The sequence below is a fragment of the Rhincodon typus genome, chromosome 10 (genome assembly GCF_021869965.1).
Source record: "Rhincodon typus isolate 14 chromosome 10, sRhiTyp1.1, whole genome shotgun sequence".
Lineage (NCBI taxonomy): Eukaryota > Metazoa > Chordata > Chondrichthyes > Orectolobiformes > Rhincodontidae > Rhincodon > Rhincodon typus.
This window is the reverse complement of record NC_063341.1, coordinates 52,661,691-52,681,268: the sequence shown is the minus strand read 5'-3', so window position 1 is coordinate 52,681,268 and position 19,578 is coordinate 52,661,691. Positions and strand designations below refer to the sequence as shown.

Genomic DNA, 19,578 nt, shown 5'->3' with positions numbered 1-19,578 from the left:
CTTCCCTCACTTTCACCTGGTCTATCTCTGACTCCTCCCTTCCCTTCCTCGACATTTCTATTTCCATTTCTGGGGATAGACTGGCCACTAACATCCATTACAAACCCACTGACTCCCACAGCTACCTGGGCTATACATCCTCACACCCCACTTCCTGTAAAGACTCCATTCCATTCTCTCAGTTCCTCCGTCTCCGTCGCATATGTTCAGATGAGGCCAACTTCGGCAAGGGAGCCTCCGAAACGTCCACATTCTTCCTCAACCGAGGATTCCCCAGCTCCGTTGTCGACAGGGCCCTCAATCGGGTCCAACTCATTTCCCGCACTTCTGCCCTCACCCCTTCTCTTCCCTCCCACAACAGCGATAGGATTCCCCTTATCCTCTTCTACCATCCCATCAGCATCCACATCCAGAAGATCATCAGACACCATTTCCGCCACCTCCAGCAAAATGCCACCACCAGACACATATTCCACTCCCCTCACTTGTCCGCCTTCCGCAGGGACCATTCCCTCCGGGACACCATGGTCCATACTTCCTTCACCCCCAGCACCTCCCCACAGCCCTACGGCACCTTCCCCTGTAACCGGCGAAGGTGCAACACCTGCGCATTTAACTCCTCCCTCCCCAGTATCCAAGGGCCCAAACATACCTTCCAGGTGAAGCAACACTTCACCTGCACTTCCAAGAATCTAGTCTACTGCATTCGCTGCTCATAATGTGGTCTCCTCTACATTGGGGAAACGAAGCATAGACTTGGCGACCGCTTCGTAGAACATCTACGTTCTGCTCGCAAAAAAGACCCTGAACTACCTGTTGCTTGCCACTTCAATGCACCACCTTGCTCCCTGGCCAACATCTGTGTCTCCGGCTTGCTACAGTGTTCCAGTGAAGCCCAGCGCAAGCTGGAGGAACAACACCTCATTTTCCGCTTGGGGACTCTACAGCCCTCCAGACTCAAAATTGAGTTCAATAATTTTAGGGCCTAAACTCTCCCATGTCCCAGCCCCCCACCCCACACACCAGGCCTTGTTACCACATAGCCTGCCATTACACATCCCCTGTTGTTAGTCACTAACAGTCCCCATTAACAACTATTCACCCTCCCAGCCTGATCGTTAGCAACTCCTTTGTCTGTCCAACTGTCTCTTTCTCTCTCTTTGGGCTCTATCCTATCGTTTACTCCCTACCCAACACACCTCCCTATTTTCTGCATATAAACTGACGTTTTCCCAGCCACCATCAGTTCTGAGGAAGGGTCACCGGACCCGAAACGTTAACTCTGTTTTCTCCTCCACATTTGCTGCCAGATCTGCCAAGCTTTTCCAGCAACTTTGTTTTTGAACTTAAAAGGTGGTGGTATTCCCATACATCTGCTGGCCTTGTCCTTCTAGATGGAAATGGTCATGGGTTTGAAAGGTGTTGTCCGGGGATCTTTGGTGAATTTTTGCCGTTCATCTTGTAGATAGTACACTCTGCTGCTACTGAACGTGAATGGAGGGGGGAGTGGATGCTTGTGGACGTAGTGCCAATCAAGCAGGCTGCTTTGTCATGGATGATGTCAAGCTTCGAGCGTTGTTGGGGCTGCACTCATCCAGGCAAGTGGGGACTATTCAATCACACTCCTGACTTGTGCCTTGTAGATGGTGGGCAGGCTTTGAGGAGTCAGGAGGCGAGTTACTCGCTACAGTATTCCTTGCCTCTAAACTGCTCTTGAAGCCACTGCGTTTGTGTGGGGAATCCAGTGAGTTTCTGATCAATTATAACTCCCAGGATGTTGATAGTGGGAGATTCAGTGATGGTAACACCTTAAAATTTCTGACCAACCCTTTCATCACCTGTACTAATATTTGCTTATGTGGTTTAGTGTCAAGTTTTGTCCTATCATGTACCCATATAAAAGATCTAAGGTGCTTCAATTGGGACATAGATAAATGCAATATTTAAACTTGGGGGCATAGGTTTACAGTGAGAGGGGCAAGATTTAAAAAGGGACCTAGGGGCAACTTTTTCACACAGATGGTGGTGCGTGTATGGAATGAGCTGCCAGAGGAAGTGGTGGAAGCTGGTACAATTACAACATTTAAAAAGCATCTGGACAGGTATATGAATAGGAAGGGTTTAGAGGGATATGGGCCAAATGCTGGCAAGTGGCAAAAAGGTTTATTTCGGATATCTGTTTGGCATGGACAAGTTGGACTGAGGGGTCTGTTTCCATGCTATACGTCGCTAGGACTCGAAGTTGCTGATTTGACAGTCCAATTTTTTTTTTTTTTTTTTTACACCAGTTACCGCAAACAGATGGGAAAAGTTAAGATCTTTACACGTCAAGATTTAAACCAAAGTTTTCGAGATGAAGGGCTGTTTATTACCTCATCTTTTCATCCGAACCCACATAACTAGTACCGCTGAACTGCAGTGAATGTCATGAGCTAAAGTAGAATGTTGCAGGAATAAGACTGGCTTCACACAAGTAAAGTTCTAACAGATGGCATTCATTGTATTGTTGACAATTGTCATTTGAGAGTGTTTAGAAGTATTTACAAAATATCTACAACTCACCAAGACAGAGTCCACGGCAGGAAAGTCTTTAGACCATCTCACTTCCTCTCCTGCTAGTTGTTTCCATATAATTCCAGGAAGAGCCAGCACCTGGCAAACATGCATACATTTCTTATTAGGCTTGAAAACACTCAAGTTAAAAAGATGGATTGTGCATATTCCTTCTGTTATGATCCTGGCTGATGTTACAAGACAAGTCAGATCCCAGACTGAAATATGGCTTAGTAGGTCAAATTTTGTTTTGTTGTTACTTAACAAGGTGGTCTTTCAGTGACAGACAAGCATGCAATGTTACAAATTTAACTATAAAACAGGACATAATTGCTCAAAATAAGTGATAAAATAGAACAACCAAAGCCATTTACATACAATAATTTGAAAAATTTTAGAAGTAAAACATTCCATAAATGAATTAATAAATGATATCTCAACAAGCCTTTACAACAGAATCATACAGTCAGAAAGTTCACAAGTGTACATCTAAAAATTTACAATACAATATAGCACAGGAACAGGCCCCTCAGCCCACCAAGTCTGGGCTGATTCCTTATCCTTATTTAGACCTGCTACTTATTGCTCACGCGCGGTATCTATCCCTCTGCACCTCACACTCGTGTGTGTATAAAGATACACCTTAAATGTTGTTAATGTGCTTGCTTCCACCACCTCCACTGGCAATGCGTTCCAGGCACCCCCACCATCTGTGTGAAAAACTTTCTCCTTCTCACCTTGAATCTGTGCTCTCTTGTAGTTGACCTTTCCACTCTGGGAAAAAGTCTGTCTATCCACCCTACCTATGCCTCAAAGTTTTGTAGACCTCTATCAGGTTGCCCCTCAGCCTCAGTCTTTCTAGTGAAAACAATCTGAGTTGGTCTGACCTCTCCTCATACCCAAAACCCTTCAGACCAGGCAATGTCCCGATAAACCTTCTTCGTACCCTCTCCAAAGCATCCACGTCAGTTTAACAGTGTGGTGACCAGAGCTGCACACAATATTTCAAATGTGGCCTAACTAAAGTTTTGTACAGCTGTAATATAATATGCAAACTTGTATATTCGATGCCCCAGCCAACGAAGGCAAGCATGCTATACGCCTTCTTGTCCATTTTATCTACCTGTGTTGCCACTTTCAAGTATCTGTGGACCTGTACACCCAGATCCTTCTGTATGTCAATGCTCCTAAGGGTTCTGCCATTTACTTATTCACATCCGAATTCGATCTTCCAAAATGGATCACCTCGCATTCGTCTGGATTAAACTCCATCTGCCATTTCTCTGCCCAAATCTGCAATCTATGTCCTGCTGTATCCTTTGACAATCCTCCTCACTATCTACAATTCTGCCAATTTTGGTGTCTTCCGCAAACTTACTAATCAGACCACCTAAAATTTTCCTCCAGATCATATATATTACAAACAACAAAGGTCCTAGCACTAATCCCTGCAGGACACCACTAGTTATTGATCTCCATTCCAACAAGCACATTTCCACTGCTACCCTCTGTCTTCTATTACCAATCCAGTTTTGTATCCATCTAGCCAGCTCACTCCTGATCCCATGAGACTTTAGCTTTTGTACCAGCCTGCCACGAGTCCAAAGTCCATGCAGATAACATCCACTGCCCTTCCCTCATCAATTGTTCTTGTCACTTCCTCAAAAAAACTCAATCAAGTCGGTCAGACGTGACCTTCCCCACACAAACGCTTAAAACTTCTTAAATGTTCTAAGTGCTTCTGCCTCTACTACCTTTTCCACCACACTTCTTATAAACTTTCTGCACCTTACTTTAAAATCTATCCCTCCGAGTGCCCTTCAATTTTATACATCTCAATCACATGCCCTCCGAACCTCCTTTGTTCGAAGGAAAGCAACCCCAATCTGTCCAATCTCTCTTCATTATAAACACACCAGCCCAGCCAACATCCTGGTAAATCTCCTCTGCACCCACCCCACTGCTATCACGTTCCTTCTGTAATATGGATTCCAGAACTGCACACAATACTCTAGCTGTGGCCTAACCAATGTTTCATACAATTCCAGCATTATGTCCCAATTCTTAAACTCTATGCCTTGACTACTATAAGTGTACCATATGCCTTCCCAACCACTATATCCACATGTCCTGATACTATACGGGATCGGAGTACATGCAAACCAAGGTCCCTGTGATTTTTGGTGCTCCCCAGAGTCCTACTGTTCATCACGTATTCCCTTGCCTTGTTTGACTTGCCAAAGTGTATCATCTCACATTTATCTGACTCAAATTCCGTTTGACACTGATCAGTCTGTCTATATCCTCTCGTAATCGAAGGCGATCTTCCTCACTACGTACCACCCCACCAATTTTTGTATCATATGCGAACTTACTGACCAATCCTTCTACTTTCAAGTGCTCAAACACCAGAGGGAATTCCTTTCTCTGTCACATCTATCAGTTTGACTAACTGTGGTTTTCAATTGGAGACAGTAAGGACTGAGGATGTTAGAAGCTAGAGTCAATAAATGTGGAGCTGGAAAAGCACAGCAGGTCAGACAGCTTCCGAGGAGTAGGCCGAAACTCTGTCAGGACTTAATTCTTGGCTTAATAGACTCTTCTTTGTGTAGTCACACAACAGAGCTTCAAATTTCTCATTTTCAAATAATGCCTTCAGGGTTTAACAAAATACTTCCAAAGAACTTTTAAACTAAACTCATGTACTGAGGTGACCTATTTCTAATTTTTCAGAATTGATTTGTTGCTCCAGGAGCACCATGTTTCTATATCTAACTTCAATCAGGACTTCTGTGAACTGAAATCAAAAGCTTTCAAACCGGTGTTTGGATCCCCTCCATTTAAAAAAAAAATCCTGATTCTTTCAACTGAAAGCAGGCTAATGCTTCTACATTTACTTGTAAAACTCTTCCAATGCAAACAAATTTCTATTCGCAATCCAGGAAGACACACTCTCTCTCTCACACACACATACTGCGCTTTCTTTAAGAAAAAAGGCTCCAGAAATACTGAATCAACTTCCCATTAAGCACCCGATAGACTGTATAAACTTTGACTCCCTTGCCCAATAAGAAACATCTACCTCAGCCTTAAAAATACTTAACACTGAAAACTCTGCCTCAGGAGGCGATGGAGGCAAAGTCACAAACCCCTCAGAAAAAAAACTCTCACTTCTGTCAAGAAAGCTTGACACCCTAATTTTAAAAGTGTCCCTTAGCATTAGGCTTACGAATAAAAGGAAAGAAAGATTCTTTCCACATTTACTTTGTCAAGACTGTTCAGGATTAAGTCACCCTTCATTCCTCTAAACTTCAGTAAAAACATGCCCAGCATGACCAATCTACACACATTACAGGCATCAGTCCATTTAACCTCCTCTAAACTGCCCGCAAATCATTTAGATCCTTCCTTAAATGAGGAGAACAAAACTGCACCCACTGTTTGGGATGTGGTCTCATCAATGCTCTGTATTTCTGAAGATTAACTGCCTTACTTTTATGCTTAATTCCTCTTGTGATCAAGGATAGTATCCCATTAGCCTTTGTGATTATGTGCTGTACTTACAACATCTTTTGGTAACACATGCATAGATAGAGTAAATAGCAAAGGTGTTTTTCCCCAGCATAGCAGAGTCCAAAACTAGACAGCATAGGTTTAAGGCGAGAAGGGAAAGATTTAAAAGGGACCTAAGGCGCAACTTTTTCCACACAGAGGGTGGTGCGTGTTTGGAACAAATTGCCAGAGGGAATGGAGGCGGCTGGTACAATTATAAAACATTTAAAAGGCATCTGGACGGGTATATAAATAGGAAGGGATATGGGCCAAATACTGGCAAATGGAACAAGATTAATTTAGGATATCTGGTCGGCATGGACAAGTTGGACCAAAGGGTCTGTTTCCACACTGTACAGCTCTGCGACTCTACGACATGAACTGGAACATAAATCCCTCTATACCTTGGAATTTTACAGTTGCTCTCCATTTAAGTAATAGTCTGCTTTTTAATCCATCCTATCAAAGCGAGTAACTTCACCTTTTCCTACATTATACAACCAATCTCATCTCCAAACTCCGAGAAGTAGGACTCTGCTCCCCCCCTCTCCAGAACTGGATCTTCAACTTCCTGACCTGCAGTCTGCAGTCAGTAAGGATAGGCGACAACATTTCCCATGCTCGGCCCCTTACTATATACTTTGTACATTCACAACTGTTTGGCCAAATTCAGCTTTAACTCCATTTACAAATTGCTGATGACACCACTGCAGTGGGTCAGACTCGAACAATGATGAGACAGATTACAGGATAGATAGTTTAGTGGCATGGTGTGAAGACAACAATCTCTCACTCAGTGTCAGCAAAACAAAGGAGCTGGTCATCAACTTCAGGAAGCAGTGTGGAGGACACACCTCTCTCTGGATCAAACGTGCCGAGGTGGAAGTGGTCGAGAACTTCAAGTTCCTAGAAGTAAATACAATCTGTCCTGGTCCACCTACGTTGACGCTACATCAAGAAAGCACACTCAATTCTCTATTTCCTCAGAAGTCTAAGGAAACTCGGCACGTCCACAACGACACTGACCAAATTTGATAGATGCACCATATAAAGCATCCCATCCGGTTGCATCACAGATTAGTATGGCAACTGCTCTGCCCAAGACTGCAAGAAATTAGAGAGTTGTGAACGGAGGCCAGTCCATTGTGAAAAACCAGCCTTCCTTCCACTGACTCAGTCTACACTTCCCGTTGCCTCAGGAAAGCAATCAACGTAATCAAGGACACCTTTGACCCTGGTTATACTCTCTTCCATCAGGCAGAAGATACAATAGTTTGAAAACACGTACCAATATATTAATAACATCTTCTTCCCCGATGTTATCAGACTTATGAACAGACCTCTCATATTAGAGTTGACCTTTCTCTGTACATTCTATCTAGCTGTAACAGTATAGTCTGCATTCTGTTCAGTTACCCTGTTGTACTTGTGTAAGGTATGATTTGTCTAGTTAGCACTCAAAACAATACTTTTCACTTTATCTCGGTATATGTGGCAATAATAGATCAAATTAAATCTGACAGATTTTTTGCTCATTCACTCAATATATTTATATCCATCTGCAAACCCCTGTCTTCTTTGCATCATACTTTCCTACTTATCTTGGTGCTGCTCGCAAATTTAGCTACCATGCCCTCGCTCCCCTCATTCAGCTCATTGATGTAAAGTGTATAAAGTAGACAGTTCAGCAAAGGCCCCTGTGGGACTCCTTACCTCACATCCTGTCAATTAGACAAAAAGCCATTTATATATTGCGTTTTCTGCCAGCAAGCAACCAATCTATGTTAATCTGTTACCTCATGACATGAGTTTATATTTTCCATAATAAGCTTTGATGTGGCACCTCATCAAATGTCTTCTGGAAATCCACGTGCACTGTCTATTGACTCCCTTTTATTGACAGCTCATGTAACTGCTAAGAGAATTCCGTAATGGATATTAGCAAGTGAGAAGGGTTTTCAATGACAGTTGATGACAGTTAACGGCCATCGTTACTGAGACTACTTTTTAATTTCATGTTATTATTAATTTAATTCAAATTCTATCCCCAGCTAGGTCCCAGAATATTAGCCTGGGCCTTTTGATTACAGGGCCAATGACATTATTGGGGTAATAGTGGCGTGATGATAAACTACAAACTCTAAATTTACAAGATTCTAAGATGATTATTGAGCCAAACAGCACTGGGGGAAACATGAGGCAACTACCAGGTGTATCCAAGAAACTTATGTTGTAAAGTTCACAAACTAATATGAACAGTAAGTACCCTATTTCACAGGACATCAACAAGATTACAAAAAGAGGGAAAAAGGAACAATAAGCATCACTTCTAAATTAAAAATGTTAAGATCATGAAATCTATCCCCAATTAGAATAACGTAGCTTTGCTGCACGGCAGAATCTAGTAAGCTGAAGGTGAAAGCTATGCAAACCATCTATCACTCATTCTTCTCTTTTGTAGAAGCTTGCGATTAATGTTTGTCTTGTAGTACTATTCTTTGGTTGAGAACACAGGCAAACAACATACTTCCTGATCTCTGCCAATGTTAAATGAACCTTAAGAAAGTGTGAACTGTGTCCCTTTAATAGTTCCTGTGATTATGGAACTGCGATATGAATGGCATACACATAAAACATGTCTTACTATTCTGAACACAGCTTGCTTCATTGTGACTATTCCATGTGTCAAAATCACCTGATAAAATGACAGAATATTTACATACAAATTGCAAGAGGTTGTATGCAGGGAAGACAAAATGACCTGCAAAGGGAGTGGTGGGGGGAGGTGGCACGAAAGACTGTAAATAGGTTGACAAGGAGATTCGGTGGCTGCATGAAGGTTAGCAGGGGTAGACGGCGTGGCTGCAAAAAGGTGTGGTAAGTGGGCAGGAAAAGTCTGCAATGTGTGTAAAGGAAAGAAGGTGAATCTGAAAGAGGTTTAGGGAAAAGAAAGGCTGCAAAAAGAGAGATTTAAGCCTGTGATAGCGCAGCGTGGAGCTGTAGGAACACAGCAGGCCAGGCAGCATCAGAGGAGCAGGAAAGTTGATGTTTTGGGTCAGGACCCTTCTTCAGAAACGTCCTCAGAAGGCTCCTGACCCGAAACATCAACTTTCCTGCTCCTCTGATGCTGCCTGGTCTGCTGTGTTCCTCCAGCTCCACACGGTGTTATCTCTGACTCCAACATCTGCAGTCCTTACTATCTCTCAGAGATTTAAGCCTGCCAAGAAGAGAAATACTCAGCTAATTAGGAGCCAGGAAAACTTGAAATGACTGAAGTAATAAAATCCTTGCAAATAACTCGAATCTCTACCTTAAGGCTGCATATATTCAGGAGCTACTTTATAATGGTGATACATATAGTAGGTGCAATTGTAATGATCAGTGTAAATTGTTAAAATTCAATTTGGAACTGCAGTAAAAAATGAGCTAATTTTTGTAAATGTGTCATAAAAACACATTAGTTGTGACCGCATCTGTTTTTAGGATTGGTGATAGATCCAAGTGTAAGCAAGTATCAGTTTTTTGACAAAATACTTGGTTGTCAAATTATGTCTATCGTCTTGTGCCAACTTAGATATTGCAGTGCTTGAAAAATTAATACTTTTGCGTTGTCCCTTTATGTTTAATTAAGGGTCTTTAATTGAATATATTGATACTTACCTCTAATGCTGCTTCTGTGTGAATCCACATATCACACACGAACACAAATACAAAAGATAGTTACTGTGTGACTGTACCAGTAATAAAGGAGTTAGTAAGAATGAAAATGGAACCCCTGAGAACCAAAATGTAACCCCAAAAAACAAAGTAGCCCTTGAGGAAACTGTATTTTGCAACCTGCTGTAAGATTGCATGATATTTTAGGAAGATCTGCAACTTGTTCTTACAATGGCTTACTTTGGGCTCTTACCCTCTCAAAATCCATCACCACAGCAACATAAATAGCACCAGCCTTATAACCAGAGGGAAACGCTAATGCTATTCTTTCGACTCCCAACTTCAGTCCATCTTGAAATAAAAAGACAGTTTAAATGTATAAACATTTCCAAAACCTGATAAATCTAAAACTTTCCTGGAACTTTGGAAACTAACGGTCTATTTGTATCAGCACATTTTCTAAAAAGGCATGAAACACCTTCTTCACAATAAAAAAAAACTTTAGGTCTCTTTTAAATCTTTAAAGCAGTGAGCCCTACCAACAGACTTCAGACCAGGCATTTTTAGATCATTTATTCATGGATGTGGACAATGCTGGCTGGACCAGTATGTATTACTCATCCCTAGATGCACATGAGAAGGTAGTCGCAAACTGCCCAACTGAACATGCAAATAAAATCAAAATACTGTGGATGCTGCAAATCGGAAACAAACACACAGAATGCTAGAGAAACTCAGCAGATCTGGCAGCATCTGTGGAAACAGAACCAGCGTTAACATTTCAAGTTATACTGCATTCAAAAACTTAACACTATTTCTCCCTCCACAGATGCTGCCTGACCTGCTGAGTTTCTCCAGCATTCTGTGTTTGTTGTCTTATTGAACCACTGTAATCCATTTGGTTTAGGTAGACCACAATGCAGTTAGGGAGGGAATTCCAAGATTTTGTCCCAATGAAGGAACAGCGATATATGTTATCAGATCAGGATTCCGCATGGCTTGGAGGGGAACTTGTAGTTGGTGGTATTCCCAGGTGTCTGCTGTCCTCGTCCTCCTAGATGGCAGTGGTAGAGAGAGATTCCCTCCATTTTACCGTATTTAAACGATCCCAGAACATAACTGAATTTCTTGCTGTGATTACCAAAAGCTCGCGTCCTCTCAATGCAGCCCCCATCAGCTGGCCTATCCATTCATACTTTGCAAATTCTTTGCAGGATGGATTAGGAACATACACATCTCGTGCTTCTCCAGTACTGTTACCCTAGGGAAAGGAGAACAAACAGCAATTAAATTTTTGTTTAGTCTCTATGATAGCTAATCCCCAAGATGCAGCAACTTAAATTTTATATAGCCAACATACCCATACCAATTTACACAGCAATTTTTAGTAGACTGTCTAAAGACAACTACAGCAGAAAAATAATTTAATTATGGCAGTTGTATCTCCATTTATTTTGTATTTTGTGAATCTTTTGTTGCGAATTTTGCCCTCAAGCCAAAGATTGAAACTGAAAGTTCACTCTTTCAGGACCAAATACAGTAATAACTCACAGTCAGTGAATTCTAAAGTGGAAAAGAAAAATTATGCACAACAAGATGCCATGAACAGCAATGACATTACTAAACAGTCTTTTGTAGCATTGACAGAGATAATTATTGATCTAGGCACAAAATATTCTTTAGTACGACTTAACTAACAAGATATTTTATATTTACCTGAAGAGCTATGTTTCATGACCATTACAGGCATGAAAATATTGCAACATTTTAAGTTATGTTACAACTTATAAAACGGACACAACTGCTTTCAAAATGGCTCCTTCATGTCATATGGCATTGGCACTATGAACTCCAGACAAACCTGACACTTAGGCAGATGCCTATCTGAGAGAAATACGGACAATCACAGCTATATGTGAAATGCACAAGTCCATTTATTGAAGATAAACCATCAACAAACAGGACTATGATATACCTATCCCACTGACCAATCCCTACCAGTCTTTACCTGCACTCACCTTTCACCACACTACCTACCTTCCCCAGCCCCACTCCTCCTCTACGCTCTCTCTCTATTTTCCAGCTCCCTTCTCCCTCCCCATTTCTGAAGAAGCATCCTGAACCAAAATGTCAGCTTTCCTGCTCCTCTGATACTGCCTGACCTGTTGTGTTCCTCCAGCTCCACAGTGTTGTGTCTCATTCCAGCATCTGCAGTTCTTGCTATCTCTATGATATACAAACTGGTTCATCTTCCTGCTTCATCATGAACAATAGGGATGTCATAATTCAATGAGTTTTTGATGAATATGAAATTAATCTCACTGCCTCCTTCTTGAATTGTGATAGTTCTACATCTAAAACACAAAGACATGACTTGAAAAGCCACAATTAGGATTCATATCAGCCTAATATCATCTCGTTCAGAAAAGAACTTGGGACTTATAATAAGTTACATATGTAAGGCAGCCATGTTTTGCACCTGATTTTAGGAGTTTCAGCAGATGTTATGTAAAATTTGCTCATGGGATGTGGGGGTAGTGGCTAGGCCAACATTTATTGCCTATCCCCAATTGCTCAGAGGACAGTTGTGTCAAACAGATTGGTGTGGGTCTGGAGTCACACGTAGAACAGACCAGTTAAGGATGACAGATTTCCTTCCCTAAAAAGACCAGATGGGTTGTCATGACAATCCACAATGGTTATACGATAATTCTTTGACTAGCATTTCATTCAATTCAAATTTCATTATCTGCTTTAGTGGAATTAGAACCCATTCCCCTTGCATATTAGTATTGTTCCGGGATTACTAGTTCAGCAAGATTGCTACTACGCCATCATCTCAAAAGGTTTTCTGCTGAAAGTTACTCAAGTTGGGACAAGCTACATGGAGCAAGAGCAGGCACTAATCTCATACACAAATAGTTTGATTAAAGGCTTCGGAAAACAAAGTCTGTCCATAAAGTATCTCATCTAAACAACAGCAAGTCCGAAAGGCAGGTATCTCCTTTGCATTACACTAAAGAATGAATCTCGATTAAAGCCTGAAGTCCTGGAATTGGATTTTAACCAAAATCTCTAACTCACCCACTAGTCAAACTGCCATATAACTCTCAGGAATGAAACATCCATTTTGAACTTTGGAGTCAGAATCACACTACCTTAGCCTCTGGTAAAACTGGAAGGTGGTTTCTGGGTTAGGAACATAATCCTCCAAATAGCATCTTTTCCGGCTGCTCTTTATCATTTACAAACCAATTAGGAACGTGCCACCAAGGTCCCCAGCCAATTAGCACTGATAGGGCAAGATGTCAGAAGGAATTTTTCTGATTATAGGAACCATGGTAGGTTTCAGAAAATCTTGCAACAGTTTCATTTTTCAGACTGCAGAACCCATAGGGATGGTAAGGAGACCAGTAAAAACTGCCCTCCCCTCTGCCAGCTAGCAGGGTTAGTTAGTGGGGGATTCTGCTGTGTGACTGCAGAAAGTCAGCTTTCCTAAGGACAAGGGGGAAAAAAAAAAAAGAGAAATTTCACTTCTAAAACAGAGCAGACAACACAAACTTTTCTTCAGACCATTTTTCTTTTATAGTCCTGCCTTTATGGCCCTGCACAAATACAGTGTCCTTCTCTACTTTGCACACAAACTAATACAAGCATTCATAACTTCCGCTTCCTCTCCATACAGAAGGAAGGATAATATAACTTGACAACAGCAATAGATACAGGGTTGGCAGGGAGGGAATCCGGTGACAAGCACCTTTTGAACTGTACTCCTCTTTATCCATTTTGCAGGATGACTTGTTCTGGGAGTGTGAGGCACCCTGTTGAGAGATCCTGAGCTCCTGAGGCTCTGATGCTCAGATACGTTGGCAGAGCTGAATCTGTGTTGATGGTCTGACCCCCTTCTATCTGGAATTTGGTAGCAAACTCAATTAATGTGGGAAAATCCTGATTATTGAAAAGGTGTCAGGGCCAAGCTCACATCCTTGAACCTCATCAGAAGCGAGGGGTTGAGCAGCAAAGTTTGCTCAGCTACCCTTTAAAGCTGCTAGCAATATATGAAATATATTTCTCAATTTTTCCAATTCAGCTTATTCTCCAATCTCTTGAATGAGATTTTCATAAGAGAGACAGAAAAAAATCAGTTGATATAGATAAGGTAAGCAAGAGGTTTTTACAGAGACTTGCTGTACCATAAACCAGTATAAGTCAATGTCTTCAAGAAGGAAAAAGGCGGCTCCAATCATTTTCTTCAGTTAACTTTTAACGCACCTGATTAGATGTCCTTACAAAAAAGGGTAAAGGCACTGGACTGTCCCCAGAACTTGGGCATAGCTCTTCAGAGATATCAGAGAGGCTATCTCTGAATCCACCACCTATTGTTTTAAAAGAAAAATTGGACTAGTTAGAAAAAAAAAGTCTTTATAATGTTAAACAATTAACCTTGGATTAGATTAATTATCATCTATCAGAATTCAAACATAGTTCATAAGGACTCACTGATTTTTCCAATATCAATTGCACATCACTACTCAGTGTTTAGATCGCAGTTGTTAGTCCTTCAGTGAGTGTGTTAAGATGCATTAGTTAGAGAATTGCTTACCAATTCTGTTACAAGGGCACAACACAATTCTGACAGTTACAAGGGCACAACACAAAATAAAACTCTTAAAATTTTATGCTGCCGTAGACAAACAAAAAATACATAGGGAGACACGAATCACTTTAAAATTCATAGTACGTCATTGTCCAAACTGCTCCATTAGGCTGCCTTCCAATCCTATGCTCCCTATGCAGCTCGCTGTGACCCAACATTATCTCAAGCAGGTTTACAAAAGCAAGCATATAAAAATCTTTAGAATAACATTAAACTAAACAGCAAGTGCTGAAAACCTAAAAAAAAACTTGAAATGCTCCGATTAACTGGCATCTATGCAGAGAATAGGCACAGGAAACTTTAAGGTTGAACAGTGCTTACCTTGATCAATGATCCCTTCAGAGATAAATTTACATTCCCACCACTGGTCATAGCGTGCTGGCCATCTTTGGATTTAAAAAAAAACAAACATTGTACAATTGTACAGAGTATTCTTGTGTGAAGTTCTTAAATTTTAGTAATGGAAAGGGCATTATCTATATTAATGTTATTGAAACTAAAAGAAATAAGTTACTGTGCCCAACCACAGCATTAATAGTTAAACTCATCATAAATTAAATATTTCTAAACAAATGTCAAGTGCAAAAGTGACCAAGCTGCAAGAGTTCATAACCAATAGCTCCAACTGTACATGCTCCAACGTGCTTCTTGTTAACACCTTACTTCCATTATCCCCCTTTCCCACAACCAACAACAATGAAAGACAATGAACAATCTTCAGAAACATTAATTGAATGTCCTCTAAGGATTAATTTTAAAAGGAAATTCTGTTGAATTTTATTAAATTAATGCAACGGTTGACTGCATACTTTGTGTACCTCATGTCCAAATTGCCTAATGGAAAGCCGTGAAGGAAACTGAGTATCATTTGTGGTGTTGAATAATCATCATGACATTAAAATGCAGAACAATAAAACCAACCATCTCATCTTCAACGGAGAGTCACATTTACAATACACAAAACCTGAAATCACAAACTAGTTTCAACAGAGATGCTGTTATTTACAACAGATGCCAATGGAATCTTAAACAATCGAGTTAACAACTTGGGCTCAAAACCATTTCCAAATCAATTCCTGTGTTGTCATTAGCTTTCAACACAATGGTCCTTCTAAAATCTAAAAGTAAAATATAAATTTTAGCATTTATCAGACCTAATTTTTGTTTCATTGATTATTCTGGTTTCCCTTATTTTATAAGTTATTTGAAGAAGCCCTTCTTCAAACTGGTTGGTCAGAGTTGTGCAATAGTGCAAATGGAGGTATTTCCAAATTTAATACCCTCTCGTGCTTGGTTCAATTAATAATGCATTGATATTTAAATGCAGTCCCAAAGCAAGTTGTGAAGGCACAGCAAGGTGATCAAATATCAGAATGCTTCATTCCACAGTAATGCAATAATAATAGCCTGCATTCTAATGAGTTTAACAGCCTTCAGTAAAGAAATGGGCTTTCAGGCAGTAAATCAAAGTAATTTAGCCCCATTATAAAGCAGAACTGAAAGCCAAATGACTTGCAGTCCATCCAAGTTTGTCCGAACACAAAGAAATAAAAATGTAAGCCAAATAGTTTATTAAAAAACAAATATGAACTGTACTTTTGAGTTATGAGCCAAAGTGTGAACTGAAGTACAACAAAGGATTTGTAATTCTGGTGGGTGTGTAAACTGACCGATACACAACAAGTATGACGGCGATAACCTGAAGTAAACACTGAAGAAAATCCCCTACCCCACATTTATACTTTGGAATCATACAAGACTTCATATACAGAACGCTTTGTCTCCCAAACAGTACCTGTAATCTAAGGGTTTCTCGCATTTGTCCGATGGCTTCAAACCTTCAAACATCTATAAAACAAAAGCGTAAAACAATGCAATTTAATATGGTCTGAATAACCTGTACTCAATTTCACATGGACTTCATTATTGAAGAAAAACATCAAAATAAATCCCATTGTTGATCAATTTCACGTCATTTGAATCAGTCATTTTTCACAAAGAATAATTTAGAGTCGTTGCAATGTTGTTTGAATGACATAAAAAATGTTTTTTTTCATTTACTATAAAGAATGGAATCTCTTCATTTTGTGGGGGTGGTTTTGGAAGTGGAAGAGAGTAGGGAAATTCAGGCAGTTGTGGACTGAGGTAGCTCAATGTTCTCTCATTTTTGGTAATTGCTCTGATCTTGTTGGGAATCTGTTTCACACAGTAGGGAAACCACTTAGACCAAATGAGTGGCTTTCTGACCCTTCTGCAATTTTCCTGTACTGAGTCCAGATGCTAATTGGAGGTGGGCTCCTGACAGTAGGCTTGGGGCCTCCTCAGATGACCCCAAGAAAGAAGCCACATATCAAATAAAAAGGCCATAATTCCTCTATACTGATGGCCATGACAGTTGTGGATCATTATTTCCGAGTTCTCCATAGGCATCTGACACTGTCTACGTTTTGACATACTCTCATGCTCTGTCTTAAAAACACAGGCTTGCATTAGAAAGCCTGATTGGCTGCCCTGGTCACTCCTCCATCCAGTATCCTTAACTAAATACAGAGGAGGCCTCCGAATTGGCTGCAGGTGAACATTAGACACCAACAAGATCTGGAAATGCTCCTGACGTAGGATTCAATGTTAATGGAAAAATTTAGTACAAGATTACAATTTTGATCTCCCTTTGTTCCTGCCCTTTTGTGAAAGGGTGACAGATGTGCACTTCCACCTTCCTGGGCTCATGCTTCGGAGTCCAATCTCATATTTTGTGGCACTGTCTACTCGGGACCTGTCAGGTTCCAATGATTGCCTGTGATGATGTAGGATTTTAAATCATGCAACAGCTGAAAGGCAAAGCCAGCAATGAACTTAAAATGTTGGAAGGTCATCAGGAAGAGAGCATTAAGAAAGCAAAAGGTGAGCAGCGTTGTCTACCACTCAAGAAGGACATATCTTATGAGGGCACAAAGAATGAAGGTGGTTGAAACAATGATGTTATCTTTCCATCACGTTAGAAATACAAAACAGGGAATTATACAATTAACAAAATAAGTGAGCAACCTATAAAACTGAATTGCTCGTTTATCTGTTCCCCTGTGGGCACAATGACATTTTGTCATCAGTGGCCAGTTTAGACTTTGCAATTTACCCATGATCATTGTCCATTTCCACATTTATCTGTCCATTAATTCTTTCTAGAGACTACCTAGCCATTTGTTACAGTACCATCTGAAACTTGCAGTGCCTGGCCTCTTTGTAATGAGCACACGTTTGCACACCAACAATTCATTTATCCTTTGAATCACCAGTGCCTTAAAAGAAAATTGCCACGTTTTAAAAAAAAAGTGCATCTGGTGGCCCTGGTGACTTGCTGGCCCAGAGGTCTGCATACATGTTGCTGGAAAAATGAATTCATTATGCAAGGAAGATACAGGCAATAAGGAACCATGGCTCACAAAAGGAGTGCCCCTTAAGGCAACAGAGGCTTTGCTTCAAAAAGTGTGAGAAAGGGGGAGAGTGAGCAGCTGAGACAATATCGGCATAATTGCCCACAGCTAACAAAATTTGTGTATATTCAAGAAAGATGCTCTGGATCACTTTGAGCAGACATACCTGCGTGAACACAGCATTCTTACAAGAGGGATCAAGGGAGGGATTATTCCGGTGCTCCATGGCAACTCGCCGATTGATGTAGAGTTTTGGCATGAAGTTGGGTTTGTTTGTTTCTGAATCCTTGAGGCATTGTGTAATCAGAGCAGTGCGCCGTTTTGATAGCAGAAGGAACTGCTTGATATGCTGAAACACAAAATGCTGGTATCAATCTGTTATCTTTAACAAGTGTTAGCCAGCAGTTGGTTTGGTTACATTTTGCTTATGCAGCAGGTAAATCCTAACTCCCAGGTTGAGAAAGGGATAAAAGAGCTTTGATTTGCCCCTCTCCCAAAGTAAATCATCAGTACAAAGCTGGCTATATAGCACACAAAGACAGACTGTCTCTGCAGGACTGTAAGAAAATGTACAAGTATAAAACAAAAGTCAAGCATTGGACATGATGGGAAACTTCAATGAAAGCAGAAAAATGTATCCAGTTTAAATGTTGGTGCTTTTAAAAATAGATAAACTTGCTACACTCAAAATAACAGAAGTTGATCAGATGATCTCATTTCCAGAAGCTTATGAACCACCTGCATTGCATAAACATTCCATGTTAAAGCTGACAAACATGGAGAGGAGTTGTCTGCATCCAGACAGCTCTGGACAAAGAAAAGGGAAATATCACGACCCATTATGCTAAAATGCTTGTAAGTTACCTTACCACCACAGAATGGAAAACTTTAGTGAAGGATTTAAATTTTATACCGTTATCAATGTTGTTAACACTTAATTACCCTCAGGGCAGTTAAAGATGGTCAAAAAAATGTTGGCTAGCCAGTGAGACCCACATCCTGTGAATGAATTTTTAAAAATTTCCTTGAGGTTACTCCAGTGTATCAGTTACACATTTAAAAAGGTCCCAATATCTCACCACATAATGCAACAGTAAATTAAGTAGACACACTGGAGTGAAACATCCAAATCTCCAGATTTAATGAGAAAAAGTGCTTCTGGTGTCCTGATTCCCACTCCATCTCTTTCATAAACCACAAAAAAGGTTGCCCTTTGTATTATCTGGCCTTTCTTTCCATTTGTTATTTTTGCAATCTTGGTTCCAATAAAGTAGTTACATGTTTGCCCACAAAACAGTAATTACAGCTCAGAAATAACCCATTGCCTGCAAAAAACATGAGTGCTTAGGTGATGAGATGAAGCTTAAATAAGTGCCAACCCTTTCTTTAAAAAGGTAAATAAAGATCAGTGCTGCAAGCAGGTCCAACTTACATACTTAGGGTCACATACAACCCCTGAACCTGCAAACCAACCACACCAACTGTGGCCTAATGGCATATAAATGTTACGCTTGCCAGTTTGTCCTGTTTGAAGGTTTCAGGCCTGGAGGTTTGAAAAGGGTTGTTCTTAGCAATCATTATTTATGTAGTGGATAAATTCTAGATCAAATCAAGAAAAATTTGCTTATGCAAGCAGCATGAGATATGAGGGATGTGTGGAAATTAACTGGAACATTCATGTAAAATTTCTACGTGGCACTGGAGAAAGCAATAGCTATTAACTAT

The 19,578-nt window shown here is 40.5% G+C and overlaps 1 protein-coding gene across 3 annotated transcripts in view; it reads right to left on the bottom strand.

Annotated features, from left to right (window-relative positions):
- Positions 1-19,578, bottom strand: part of hectd3 (HECT domain containing 3) — a 61,859-nt gene that overhangs the window by 18,460 nt on the left and 23,821 nt on the right. For all 3 annotated transcript variants that reach the window (XM_048601708.1, XM_048601710.1, XM_048601709.1), the window contains exons 11-16: positions 18,020-18,202; positions 16,215-16,267; positions 14,741-14,805; positions 14,035-14,138; positions 10,904-11,023; positions 2,563-2,652 (exon numbers count right to left, since the gene is read on the bottom strand). In XM_048601708.1, the coding sequence (XP_048457665.1) occupies positions 2,563-2,652; positions 10,904-11,023; positions 14,035-14,138; positions 14,741-14,805; positions 16,215-16,267; positions 18,020-18,202 (615 nt within the window). The remainder of the gene's footprint in view (positions 1-2,562; positions 2,653-10,903; positions 11,024-14,034; positions 14,139-14,740; positions 14,806-16,214; positions 16,268-18,019; positions 18,203-19,578) is intronic.